A 13882-nucleotide genomic window follows, 5' to 3' on the forward strand; every position below is an offset into this window, starting at 1 on the left:
CCTGTGCTTTCGTAACATCTTGGGGTCTCTGACCACAGAAGCTACAGGCAGCTTAAACTTGGGGTGGCCCCCCTGGGCCGTGTTTAAGCGGGGGACCTGTGGGACAGTGTGCAGAGAGGGGTGCCCAGGGGCTAGGGGTTCTGAGGTGCAAGTGCAGGCTTTGCACGTGAGAGCCCCGAGTTTGGTCCCTGGAACCACGTAGTCCCTCGAGCATCAGTGGATCCAGCCCCTAAGCGCCGAGCTGGGCCCAGTGTGTCACCCCAGAAGGCAGGGCGGCTGCCTCCCCTCCTCAGAGACCCCTCAGGTGTGGATGGCCAAACTGCCCTCACACAGGCTCTTGGGTCTTGAAGCTAGAGGGTTGATCACAGGCAGAATTTAAGTCAATTGCTCTGTGACCTCCATGGGGCCTGCTGGTTTCTGATGAGGCCCGTCTGGATCGCTGACAGCAGCCTTCCTCGTTGTTCTGTTCGTTGTTCCTGGGTGACAGAGATGACAGTCTGTGAGGAAATCCCATGTAGAAAAGGCATTTTTTTTGTTTTGTTTTGTTTTTGGTCACACCTTGCTATGCTCAGGGCTAACTCCTGGCTGTGGAGTTACTCAGGAATTACTCCTGGCAGTACTAGGGGAACCCTTTGGGATGCTGAGGATCGAACCCAGGTTGGCAAGGCAAGCATGTTCCCTGCTGTACTGTTGCTCCAGCCCCAAAAGGCTTTTGTCTTATTTAGTTCTGGGCTGGAGCGATAGCACAGCGTTTAGGGCATTTGCCTTGCACGAAGCCAACATGGCCGACCCGAGTTCGATTCCTCCGCCCCCGGCAAGCTACCGAGAGTATTCGATATGCCAGACACAGTAACAACAAAGTCTCCAATGGAGACGTTACTGGGCCCGCTAGAGCAAATCGATGAACAACGGGAGGGCCTTTACCTTTACCTTTTACCTTGGTTTTGTTTTATTTTATTTTCTGCAACTTACTAAGCCCCAGAGCCAGCTTCGGGAAGGATTTATTTTTTCCTTTGGACTAAAAGCCATGGTTCCCCATTTAGAGTGAGGCTGGGGAGGGGTGATTGTGTGTTGGGGGGCTATGCCAAGCTGCTGATCTTAGGGATCACTGGGGGTTCTTATCTTGGGGGACAGAATCTGGGGTTCCCACCCAGAAGGCCTGTACTCCAGTGGTCTGAGCCTTCTTTTTAAGTTTTTGGGTCACACCCAGTGATGCCCAGGGGTAATTCCTGGCTCTGCATTCAGGGATCACTTCTGGCAATGCCCAGTGCTCAGGGGACCATACGGGGTGCTGGGAATCCAGCCTGGGTCGGCCACGTGCAAAGCAGGTGCCCTCCCTGCTCTGCTCATCCCCTCATGTCACTTGCTTAATGGGAAAGTAAGTTTTTTTGTTTTTGTTTTGCTTTTTGGGTCACACCCGGCGATGCACAGGGGTTACTCCTGGCTCTGCACTCAGGAGTTACTCCTGACGATGCTCAGGGGACCATATGGGATGCTGGGAATCGAACCCGGGTTGGCTGCGTGCAAGGCAAACACCCTACCCGCTGTGCTATCGCTCCAGCCCCAGGACAGTAAGTTTTGCATCAGTAAGAGCACTTGCCTTGCACGCAGCCAACCAGTTTCAATCCCAGCATCCCAGATGGTCTCCCAAGCCAACCAGGAGTCATCCCTGAGTGCAAAGCCAATAGTAAGCCCTGAGACTGCCGCGTGTGGCCCCAAAACAAAGAATAAAAGGCAAAGTGAGCACACGGGGGGGTGGGGGTGGAGGAAGGAGTCAGAAAGTACGACAGCTGTTTGGGGATGAATGCAGCACAGCCAGTGTCCCACAGTGAAACCAGCTGGAATCACAGGCTTATGTGGACCCAGGAGGGGTGGCCAGGGCCATCCCCATGTGTCACGACTGATAGGCAGATTGTTGCCTTACCCCCACCACAGGACCCCTCAGCCCGAGGTCAGCCTGTCTTTTAGTCTCTAGAGGGAGTCTTGACAGCAATATGTTTATGATACAACCTTCCCAGAAGAAAGAAAAGCACCAAAAAAAGACAGGATCAGCTCCTCTGCTGTCCTGTCACCCGCAGCCAAGGCCTTAGTGTCCCCTGGGTGTGGGCACTGCTCGCTGTTTCTCAGTGGGAAGGTTTCGCTTTCATGTTTCTTCTGAAATGAACTTCCAGGAACATGCTCTTGGGGTTGGTTGTCTCCCCCCACCACATGGACAGAAGATTGTTTTGCATCAGTAAGAATTCTTCTAGAGGGTCAGAGAGCAGAGGAAGGACAGCGCTTGCCTTTCATGCAGCGCAATGCATGATGTTGGAATCCGCAGCACCACTTAGGCTCACCCTCAGCATCATCAGCGGGGCGCCCGAGTGCTACCAGAGGACGCCCCGGAGCCCAATTATGAACGTCCCCTGAGCGCCACCAGAGGGCGCCCCGGAGCCCAGTTATGAATATCCCCTGAGGGCCACCAGAGGGCGCCCCAGGGCCCAGTTATAATATCCCCTGAGCCCAAGGCCAGGAACAGCCCCTGAGCACAGCTGGGGTGTGGCCCCTCTACCCCCAACCCTAGCGCGCGCGCGCGCGCACACACACACACACACACACACACACATTCGTTCTGAAATATAAGCTCCGAGTGGCATTTTATCCTCCGTGGCATGTCTGAGCCTGGCTTCAAGTTGTAGCACTTCAACTGTGACTCATTCACCCCCATATGCAACATTCTAGAAACAATAGGAATAAGCTTATTTGCTTAGCTCCATGATCTCTTTAGAAGAAATGTTGTTACTTCACCAAAGGACTTGCACATGTTTCCGGCTGTGATGTGTGCCACTAAATTGCCCTCCAGATGCCTGGGCCAGAGGACCTCCACCCCCTATTCCACCCTCCACCCCCCTCAAAATAAACAAACACCTGGTCAATGCAAAGATTGTCATAGTTTTCCGTCAGAGCCAATATGGTGCGGTTAAGAAAAAAAAGTGGTCGGGGGCGGCAGAGCAATAGGACAGCATACAGGCTCTTGCTTTTCAGATGCCAGGTTTGTTCCCTGGCACTCCATGCAGTCCCCCGAGCCCCCCAGGAGTGGCTCCTGAGTACAGAGCCAGGAGTAAGCCCTGACAGGTGTGACACAAAACCAAAAATGAACAACAAAACATGTTTTGGGAGAGTACCTTGGTTTCACTGATGTATTTTTTGGAGATGTTTTTGCTTGTTTAATTTTTAATGTTGGGCTCACAACTAGGTTGTGCCCAGTGCATACTATTGACGCTGTACTCGGGCATCACTCCTGTCTGGCAGGAGTCGGGAGGTCATATGTAGTACTGAGGACCAAACCTGAGTCAGCCGCGTGCAGGGTGAGGGCTGGCCCACAGCACTCTCTTTGGCCCCTGCAGCAGTTTTCATTGCACAGCGAGTAGGGCGTTCGCCTTACACGTGGCCAACATGGCCGACCAGAGTTCGATTCCTCCGCCCCTCTTGGAGAGCCCTCTCGGCAAGCTACCGAGAGTATTCGATATGCCAAACACAGTAACAACAAAGTCTCCAATGGAGACGTTACTGGGCCCGCTCGAGCAAATCGACGATCAACGGGAGGGCCTTTACCTTTACCTTTTATATCCCAAGGGAGCCCGAGCAATGTACTCAGCTGGTGAACACGGCTGACCCAGGTTTGATCCCCAGCATCCCATATGATCCCCCGAGCACTCCAGGAGTAATTCCTGAGCCCCTGAACACTGCCTTTTTTGTTTGTTTGTTTCATTTTGAAGTATAACCTGAGTTATGCAGCTGTTTTTAATCATCTCTGTGTGGTGTGTCACTGCCACCTGGTGGTCGAGTATGGAATACCAGACACCATCTGTCCCGGGCACCACTGCCTACCCCCACCCGTCAGCACCAGGTGGAGCCCTGATGTCCGCCCAGCCCAGCACCCCTGCACTGAAACACTCACATCACTGGACCAGGCTTCAAGACATCTAGCCCTGTTGGCCCGGAGTGATCTTGAGACCCCACCAGAATGCAAGGCAAGAGCCCTCCCTAGTGCCCTTTAAAAAAAAAAATGTGGGAGTACTGCTTTTTATTCAGCCATTGATTAAGTTGATCGAATTGGGCAAGAACTCCACGTTACTTTTTTTTGTTTTTTTTTTGTTTGTTTTTTGCTTTTGGGGTCACATCCAGTGACGCACAGGGGTTACTCCTGGTTCATGCACTCAGGAATTACTCCTGGCCGTGCTCGGGGGACCATATGAAATGCTGGGAATCGAACCCAGGTCGGGCTGCGTGCAAGGCAAACGCCCTACCCGCTGTGCTGTCACTCCAGCCCCTCCACGTTACTTTAAAAAAAATTTTTTTAATTGCATATCCCTGAGATAGACCATTACAAAGCTGTTCATAATTGGGTTTCAGTCATACAATGATCCAGCACCCATCCCTCCCCCAGTGTACATTTCCCACCACCAATGTGTTCTGTTGCTCCACCACCATCCCCCAACCCCCTAATCCCTACCCCCAGCCTCCCTCTATGGAAGGCACCTTCCTTCTTGCTCTCTCTCTCCTTTTCCTTTTGTGCGTTACGACTTGCAGTACAGGTGCTAAGAGGCCATGGTGTTTGTTCAGCACTGCCTGTTTTTCATTCCCCCGCCCCTCCTCCTTTCCCCTGGTGGTTGCTGGGCCTGGCAGCGCTTGGTGGCACAGTCTCATCTTTAGTGTGGCACCTGTGGTTCTGAACACGAGAAGCTGGGCGGAGCAGGAGGACATCAGGAAGGATGCTCGCCTTGAACCTAGCTGGCTGAGGTTCAATCCCTGGCACCCCATAGGGTCCCCCAATCACTTAGTAGTTCCTGAGCATCGCCTGGTGTGGCCCCAAAACCAAAATAATAGTATTAAGAAATAAATAAAAAACTAAGCAGCAGAAGTGCCGGGCAGGGGCGCCTAAGTGTCCTCACTGCTGAGCCCGTATTTTGAGGCATGGATAGGAGTTCACTAGTGGACAGACAGAAAGCAGTTCACGCAGTACATCGCCAGAGCACAAGGAGCCCTTTGCTCCCCAGAGACCATGAACAGGAGCCAGCCTCCCACCCCACCCCCCCCAAAAAAAACATGGCAGGTGCGGGGTGGGAGATGGATGCAGGAGCCAGCAGAGGGAGGAGGGACTCAACACCGTACCACGTACTACCTAGCACTACCCCAAACTAGCACCAGGAATGTGGAGCAGGGAAGGCGGCCCCAGGCTGGGACTCTTCTGTAAGGGAATGGTGGGGTGGTGTCGCAGGTTGGGGGCACTTCTTAGACTGGACCAGCCAATGCACTTGGGAACTGTTAGCACAGGCCGCTTATTAAAATGTAGTTAGCCCACGAGTCATCTGCTATGGCCCCACCTTATCTCCTTCCGATTGACATCTCCTTCTCTCATCTCAGGGAGGTTCCCGAAGTCTCCCTGCTTCCTGCCCCCCCCCCCGTGACCCCCAGTCATGACCTCCCCAAGGTCAATAGAACACGGGTAAGACGCTTGCCTTATAATAAATAAATATGCCCACCCGGGTTTGATTCCTAACATTCCAGGGGGTCCCCTGAACACAGCCAAGACTGATCCCTGAGCACAGAGCCAGGAGTCAACCCTGAGAATTGGGGAGGGGTGGCCCCCCAAACTCCCCAAGTCTGGTGCTGGTTTCTGCACACCCCCACCCCCAGCACAGGGCAGACTACCCCACCAGTGCAGGGACAGCTAGGGGACAAGGGTGTGTGCCCCCCCCAAACACACCCTTGTTCGGAAATACATCCCTGCCTCCCCGGAGTTGGTCCTGGACTTTGATATGTCGGCGCTGACCAGTCTGGCTTTCCTCCCGGTCACGGGCAGCAGGTGGTCTGCACCCCTTTCTAGGAAAGAGCACGTATGCAGCACTGCCCCCGGATGGGACCAAAGGAGGGCTGGCATCAGTCTCAGAAATCAGGGACCCCCCAAAACACACACCCCACCCACATGGTGGGGCAGTCAGGCAGGTCAGGAGCGGCCCCTAGTGTCCAGGCAGCGCCAGTGCTGGTGGGAAACCAGCTCGTCTGTTTTCTCCTATTTGTGGTTTGGGGCCACACCTGGCGGTACTCAGGGCTTACTCCTGGGAGGGCTTGGGGGACCATATAGGGCTAAGAGAATCGAGTTCAGGTGGGCCACTCTGCACCCCTGAAACTTGTTTTTTTGCTGGCCAGAGGAAATGAGAGCTTGGTGTATGGAATGTAATAGCCAGAAATAGCCGTGGGAACCAGGTCTGGGTGGGGGAGAATTCCAGCCTTGCTGCATGCTGTGTGCGGCTCAAGCCTGGAATAAGTTGCTCCAAGGATGGGAGGTGTGAGGGGCGGGAGCGACAGCACAGTGGGGGAGGGCGTTTGCCTTGCATGCAGCCGACCCGGGTTCAATCCCTGGCATCCCGTATGGTCCCCCAAGCACTGCCAGGAGTGATTCCTGAGTGCAGAGCCAGGAGTAACCCTTGAGCATCGCTGGGTGTGGCCCAAAGACAAAAAGTGCAGAGAAAGGATGTGCCCAGTGCCCAAACAGACTCGGGGCGGGAGGCTCGGGAATGGGGGCTGGGGGCTGGGCACAGGCTCCCCAAGTGTGGGAGCTTCCGGGTAGCGGAAACGCGTTTGTGCTCATTTCTACGAAGTCCTGGTGCTGAAGCAAAACTCTGCAAGCCAGGCCAGACTCCTGGACTCCCTAGCACCCCACTCAGCTCCCCCACACCCCTATACACCCCCCTGCCCAGGGCCGCCGTGTAGCAGAGGCACAGCGCCCCCTCCTGGAGCCACAAGGGAGGGGGGCAGCCGTCTCAGGAGAAGCCCCCAAGCTGGTAACACCACCAGGCCTCTGCACCCCCAGAATGCCGACCCCCCCAGAAGGGGACCATTCAGCCAGAAATGGGGGGCAGGTCCCCGCTGCCCACTACCTTGTAGTTGGACAAATTGTTGACATCTGGGCTGCAATTACTGGGCCCAGGGCTGATAATCCCCGTCAAGCCCCTTCCTTCAGGGCCCTGTCGGGGCACAGTGGGGGGCAGGTCCCCATAATGCCCCTTAATCACAAACAGAAAAGACTGTGGCCTGCCCAGCCCAGCAGGGGTTGAGTCAGGGGGGTTCTGCTGCCGGAACCAGGCCAGTATATGGGTCCTGCTCTGTTCAGTGACCCCCCCTCAAAGGTGCTGCAACGCTCCCAACTTAACCAGAGCCCCCCCACCCCTTTCCTGCCCCCACTCGGGAATCTTCCTGCCAGATGAGCCAGGGATGGGGGTGGGGCTTCTTGTTTGGGAGGGGAAAAGGGGAAACTGAGGCTCTGGAAGCATCATGGCATGGGGGGGGGCAAGGAGCTCTGAGGGGCTGGGCTCCCCGTGGATCTGGACTGATATCCACTCAGGTGGAAGCCCCGAGTCTGAGAGCAGCCGTGGGGGCTGGGGAGGAGCAGCTGAGAGGGGGGCAGAGAGCCCCTGGCCCTGATCTGCTGTGGAGAGGGACCCCGCCCGCCCCAGGGAACCAGGCCTGGCAGCTAAGCACAGAGATGGGCCTCTCTTCCTGATGCACAGGCCTGGCCCTGGGTAAGGGAGGGGGGCGGAGTGACCCCACATCATGAAGGAGGGGCCCCAGCTGCTCCCCACACAGCCTGCTGACATGGAGCCCTGAGCAGGCCTGACCTGCACCCCCCATTTGGGACTCGCCCTTCCCGGGGTTGCTCCTTCTCTCCCTGCCCAGAGTCAGGCTGGGCGGGGGGAGGGGGTGTTGGGCAGCAGCCTCTCCTCCAGCCCCCCGGGAATGCTGATTTCCTGCTTGGTAAAGCTCGCCCAGGCATCCCCCAGCCCCTAACAGACATGGGCTTGGGGAAACAGACCCAGTTCATGGGGCAGGACAGTGAGGACAGCCCCGACTGGGGCGGCCAGTCTGAGGTCCCCGTCCCTCGTACCACAGAGGTGCCCCTAAGCCCCACAGATGTGGCCCGGTGGCCCCCTCCTTCCTCACACTGACCCTTCAGTCCTCCTGGGCACCCCTCAGGAGACCCCGGGATAGGGGCAGGACCCCTAGGCTTTTAGAACGACCCGCTCCCCTCCCTCACCCTGTCTCCAGGGACCCCCGTGGCTCCAGAGTCGTCCCTCCCTCTGCTGACCCAGAAGCACTTGAGCACAACTGGGGGGGGGGGTTGTCCTGGCTTTCCTCATGGAGCAGGCTGGAGGGATGAATCCCAGGATGGGGACCCGATGGAGGAGCTGTAGTAGCTAGGGAAAGCCCAGTCAGCCCTGGGAGGAGGACATGGCACCCCTGAGTGGCCTCGGGAGCTCCCAGACCCCCACAGGTGGGAGCCGGGTCCACCTCCAGACAGGCCCCTCCAAAGGCAGATGTGTCCCCACCTCCGAGAAGTCTTCAAGGTTGGACACCTCCAGATAGGCCCCCCAAAGTTAGGTGGGTTTTAGTCTGGCAAGGGCCAGAAGTGGGCGAGAGGTCACTTTCCTCCCTGCCTCATAAGGCTGCACCCCCATCTCCAGGCCAGGGTCCTGCAGGCCGGTCCAGACCTGTGTGGGACGCAGAGACTAGGGGCCCTGGGCAGTGTGAAGTCTGGGAGGCTTCCTGGAAGAGGTGGCACTGTGCTGAAAGCAGGTGGGAGTGCCTGTGCCAGGCAGGCTGAGTCGCTCCCTGTAGTGCCGCCAAGACTCGGGTGCTCATCCACACTGTTGGGGTCAAGGGGTGAAATGGGGGGGGGTGAGGTAGAGTGTGGGCTGGGTGGCAGGCACGAGAGTGCCCCCCCAGCTCAGCAAGGCGTCACATATGGGGGGTGTGACAGGCACTGTGATCTCCGCTCTGCAGACCCCACAGAGCCCCTGGGACCCTTCCTTGGGTGAGTGGGGGCATCCGCAGCCGTGAGGGGCACAGAAGGGGGGTCCCCGGCTCCCACACATGTCCCAGGTGGGGGGCAGGGCTGCCGAACTTGGGGTGCAGGTGGAGCCGGCGCAGGGGCTCTCTGGAGCGGGGACGACCCGACATGCCTCCCTGAACCCCGTCTGTGGCTGCAGTATTCCCGGGAGGCGGGTGGGGGCTCCGCGACTGGACTTGGCACCCTCCTGTTCCCATCTCTGCCTCTCAGCTGTGCCTCCTCCCCGCTGACTCTCCGGCCCTGGGCCCTCAGGAGTCCCCCCTCCACCCTATGAAGCTGGGAGGGGACTTCAGGGGGCCAACCCCAGAGATGCTCTGCACACAGTAACCTCTGCTCTCTCCCTCCCCAGGGGCCGCTGGGTCTGGACGGGAAACCTGTAAGTCATGGTGACAAGAGCCTGTGGGGTTTGTGCAAGAGACACCCAGAAAAGGGTCCTCCAAAAGGCCAGTGGTGACGACAGACTGAGTGAGGTCACGGCCCCCCCAGCCTCCACTGCTGCACATCCAACAGGGTCCTGGGACTCTGGGCCCCACACCTCTGAGAGGACATGTCCCACCCACACCACACAGCATACAGCAGCCCCTGGGCCACTGGGGACCCAGGGTTGGGTGGGAATGGGCTGTGGAGTCCTTGATGAATGAGCTTCAAGAGAGAGTATGGTATTAAATGATGGATGGATGGGGGCTGGAGACATAGCACAGCAGGTAGGGCATTTGCCTTGCACGCGGCCGACCCGCGTTTGATTCCCAGCATTCCATATGGTCCCCTGAGCACCGCCAGGAGTAATTCCTCAGTGCAGAGCCAGGAATAACCCCTGTGCATCACTGGGTGTGACCGCAAAAAAAAAAGTGATGGATGGACAGAGGGAAGGAGGAATGGGTAGGTGGGTGGGTAGGTGGAGAGGATGGAGGAAAGAAGGAAGGGGGTGGACTGGTGAACAAATAGATTGGTCCTGATACCCAGATAAATGGATGGGTGTGAGGGTCGGACGGAGAGATGGGTGGGAGGATGGATAGATGGTCGTGGGTACATGGATGGTGGGCGGGTGCATGATGGATAGTGGGCAGTGGATGGATGATGAGTGAATAGATGGATGGCGGGTGGTGCGTGGATCGTACAGAGTTAGAGGTGGGAAAAGTGGACCCCTTATACATAAATGTACCCTGATGGATAAGACAAGACAGTGAAGAAACTAAGAGCTAAGGCCGGTGCTGGGCTGATTAGTGATGGTGTGTGGGCAGGTGGGTCGTTGAACGGTGATGAGGAACCTGTATTACCTGCTGGAGGTTTGGAAAGGGTCAGGGCAGGGGTCAGGTCGGACACACAATGCCCACCCCACCCCAAATACTCAGAGCCTTTCTGAACTGCCAGGACCTGGTCCTTCACAGGACTGAGTTTCCAGCACAAGAAGGGGGCCAGGGGTGGAAGTGACAGCACAGTGGGGTGGGCGCTTGCCCTGCATGTGGCTGACCTGGATTCCATCCCTGGCCTCCCATCTGGCCCCTGTGAACAGCCAGAACCAATCCCTGAACATAGCCAGAATTAATCCCTAAGCACCACTGGGCATAGTGCTCAGGGATTTAACACCATTTAACACCATGCTCTCTCTTGAAGCTCATTCATCCAAGGACTCCACAGCCCATTCATCCGAGGACTCCACAACTCCACTCCTCAAAAGGGGGGGGTGGGGTAGCCCCCACCCTAAGAAACCGAGGGTGGCGAATCCTGGCAAGCCATTCAAGTCTGCTCTTTCTTTCTCTTCTTCCTCAGGGACTGCCAGGCCCCAAGGGTGAAAAGGTAGGTGACACTGGAGCCAGGCCCGGGGGGCCAGAAACCTGCAACCCCCTCTCGTCCTGATGCCTCTCAGGTTGTCAAGCTCCTGTCCAGACCCTTCAGCGGTGTAACGGGGGGTCATCACAAGAGCACTGGAGTCCAAGTAGACTCTGAGCCCAGGGAACAGAGCCAGGGGCCAAGGACGATGCAGGGGGGGTCCATCATTACAGATCTGTGGGCTCTGTGTCCCGGAGGGTGACATGAGGCTCAAGGGAGGATCCCTCCGATGCACCTGACACTTTCCCTCCCCATTCCCCACAGGGCCCACAGCCTTGGTCTGTACACGTGGTGATTTAAAAGTGACTCTGGCAGGGCCAGGGCGATAGTACAATGGAAGAGCACTGGCTGTGCACGTAGTCAAGCCTGTTTCCATCCCCGACACGTAGAATTCCCCGAAACCTACCAGAGGTGGTCTCTGAGTGAGGAAGGAAGGCCTGAGCACCACCATGGGTGGTTCCAAAACCAAAAATAAATAATGAAAGAATTTTACTCTGGCTGGAGACATGGGACAGCCAGGCCTTAGATCTCGCACGACCCCGTTTCAGTCCCTGGACTGCTCGAGGGCGCTCCTGAGCATAGCCAGGTGTGGCTCCAAAATAAAATTCAAAAGTAAAATCAGGGGCCAAAGTAATGGTACAGCAGGTAGGGCATTTGCCTTGCACGTGGACAACCTAGATTCGGTCCCCACCATCCTGCATATGGTCCCCAGAGCACCAACAGGAGTGATTCCTGAGTGCAGAGCCAGGAGTAATCCCTGGGCGTCACTGGGTGTGACCAAAAAAAAGTAAAATCAGAGGTCAGAGACTGAGTAGGTTACTTTGCACTTACCTTGCACTCACCCGACCTGAGTTCAGTCCCTGGCATCTACCTAGCGTGATGGCTGAATTCTGAGCCAGGAGTCAGCTCCAAGCCTGGTTCCATCCCCAACACGTAGAATCCACTCACGTCACTCAGAAGAGCTCCAGATGCTGGAGCAATATGCGAGCCTGGAGTGTACTTGCCTTGCATGTGGCATACTCTAGTTTGATCCCCAGCACCTTGTAAGGTCCCTTGAGCACGACCAGGAGTGATCCCTGAGTAAGAACCAGGAGCACCACTGGGTGTGGCCCAAACCCCACCCCCCAAAGAGAAAGAAAAAGTCCCCCCAAATTAATTAAACTATAACAATGAATGAGGCTGGGGTGTGGCTCTGCCTACGAGGAGACCATTTTTAGCACAGCACATGGTCCCCAGACACCACCAGGACTGACCCCCAGCACTGAACTGGGCAGAGTCCCTGAGTACTTCCTCCAGGTGTGGCCCAAAATCAACAAACAGTTGTGGTAATTAAAAATAAAAGTGGAAGCAGAGGGGCTGAAGCGATCACAGCAGGTAGGGCGTTTGCCTTGCACGTGGCCAACCCGGGTTCCATTCCCAGCATCCCATATGGTTCCCCCAAGCACCGCCAGGGGAGTGATTCCTGACTGCAGAGCCAGGAGTAACTCCTGAGCATCCCTGGGTGTGACCCAAAAAGCAAAAAAAAAAAAAAAAAAAAGTGGAAGCAGAGACTCAGCAGAGGGTAAGGCACTTGCTTTGCATATAGGTGGGCAGGGCACCATCTCGGCGTTGGCCAGTCAGTTCTCCCGAGCACCATCTGCTGTCACTCCCGCCCAACAGAAAGGAAAACATGACACAGCAGAGTTGAAGGGGTGTTTGCAGGGAAGTGTCGCGGGAACCATGGTTGACGTGGCCCCTGTGTTTGTGTTTCTAGGGTGCACCAGGAGACTTCGGCCCCCGGGTAAGAATGAGCACTCCCCTCAGAAACAAACAGGGCGGTTGGGCCTGTTTGTGGATCCCTGCTATTGCCTAAGTGCAGGAAAGCCCTCTCCTCCTTTTCTGGCTCCTCCCCTACTCCTCAAGCTCCGCCCTTGCTCCTCGAGCCCCGCCCCCAGTTCGAAAGCCCCACCTCTACTACGCAAGCTCTGCCCTTGAGTCCCACCCCTGATCCTCAGGCTCCGCCCCTGATCCTCAGGTCCCGCCCTACTCATCTGTCCTGCTCCCCTGGCCCCGCCTGCTCATCTGTCCACGCCCCTGCTCCTCAGGCCCCGCCCCTGGTCCTCAAGCTCCGCCCTTGCTCCCTAAGTCCTGCCCAACATCTCTGGCCCCACCCCACCCCACTGCCTGTTACACTTCATTCACTCCTGGCTGAGCGCTCCACACCTTGCTCAGGTCCAGGCTGCGCCAGCACCCTTTACACTTGCCGTGCATGGGAGGTGGGGGAACAGTGCACTGAACCCCCTCAGTCTGGCACTGGCCAGCCACATGACCTTGAGCCCCTCACTGCCCCCGCCCTGCCCTGCTTTTCCCATAGTGAGGTGGGGGGCCAGCCCCCCCTTCAAGGTGGTGGTAAAGACCCCTCATTACAGCTAGCAATTGTCACAGAAGCCCTTGGTTGGGGGAAAGAGGGTCTGCCCAGCCCACACCCACCTTGCTGTCCCCCATCCCAGGCCTAGAGCCAGGTGAGGGCATCTGAACACATGGGCGTCTGTGGGGTCACCGTCCCCTGGGCTGTCGGAAGAGGGTCGAGTCAGGAGTTATTTGCACCAGATCCTCAGTGCCCACAGACGAGTGGGGACAGGGCTGGGGACTGTGGGTGCCCGGGTGGAACCCAGGTCTGCTGCATCATCCCAGTGATTTCCCTGGGAATCCTCGGATCCTTGCTTTTGGTCGCGTGCAAACCCTCGCTACCAGTGTGCTCTTCCCTTGGGTCACGGCGATTTGCCTTGCACACAGGTGTGGCCCAAAACAAACAAACCCGGGTTGCATCCTGGCACCTCAAATGGCCCCCTAAGTACCGCTGGGTGTGGCCCAAGGTCCTAAAGGAAAAAAAGTTTAAAAATTGGAGCTGGAGCAATAGCACAGCAGGTAGGGCGTTTGCCTTGTATGCAGCTGACTCGGGTTTGATTCCCAGCACTGGTCCCTCGAGCACTGCCAGGAGTAATTCCTGAGTGCAGAGCCAGGAATAACCCCTGTGCATTGCCGGGTGTAACCCAAAAAGAAAAAAAAATGCTTTGGGGCCCTGAGCAATAGCACAGCCATGAGGGTGCTTGCCTTATGCGCAACTGATCTGGGTTTGAATCCCGCCATCCCCTATGATTCCCCCCCGTGGGTGTGGCCCAG

At 56.8% G+C, this 13882-nt stretch overlaps 1 protein-coding gene across 1 annotated transcript in view; it reads left to right on the forward strand.

Annotated features, from left to right (window-relative positions):
• Positions 1-13882, forward strand: part of COL23A1 (collagen type XXIII alpha 1 chain) — a 112562-nt gene that overhangs the window by 83693 nt on the left and 14987 nt on the right. The window contains exons 6-8 of the mRNA XM_056115298.1: positions 9240-9266; positions 10661-10687; positions 12474-12500. Of these exons, the coding sequence (XP_055971273.1) occupies positions 9240-9266; positions 10661-10687; positions 12474-12500 (81 nt within the window). The remainder of the gene's footprint in view (positions 1-9239; positions 9267-10660; positions 10688-12473; positions 12501-13882) is intronic.

This window comes from Sorex fumeus, unplaced genomic scaffold, assembly GCF_029834395.1.
Source record: "Sorex fumeus unplaced genomic scaffold, SorFum_2.1 ptg000029l, whole genome shotgun sequence".
Classification (NCBI taxonomy): Eukaryota; Metazoa; Chordata; class Mammalia; order Eulipotyphla; family Soricidae; genus Sorex; species Sorex fumeus.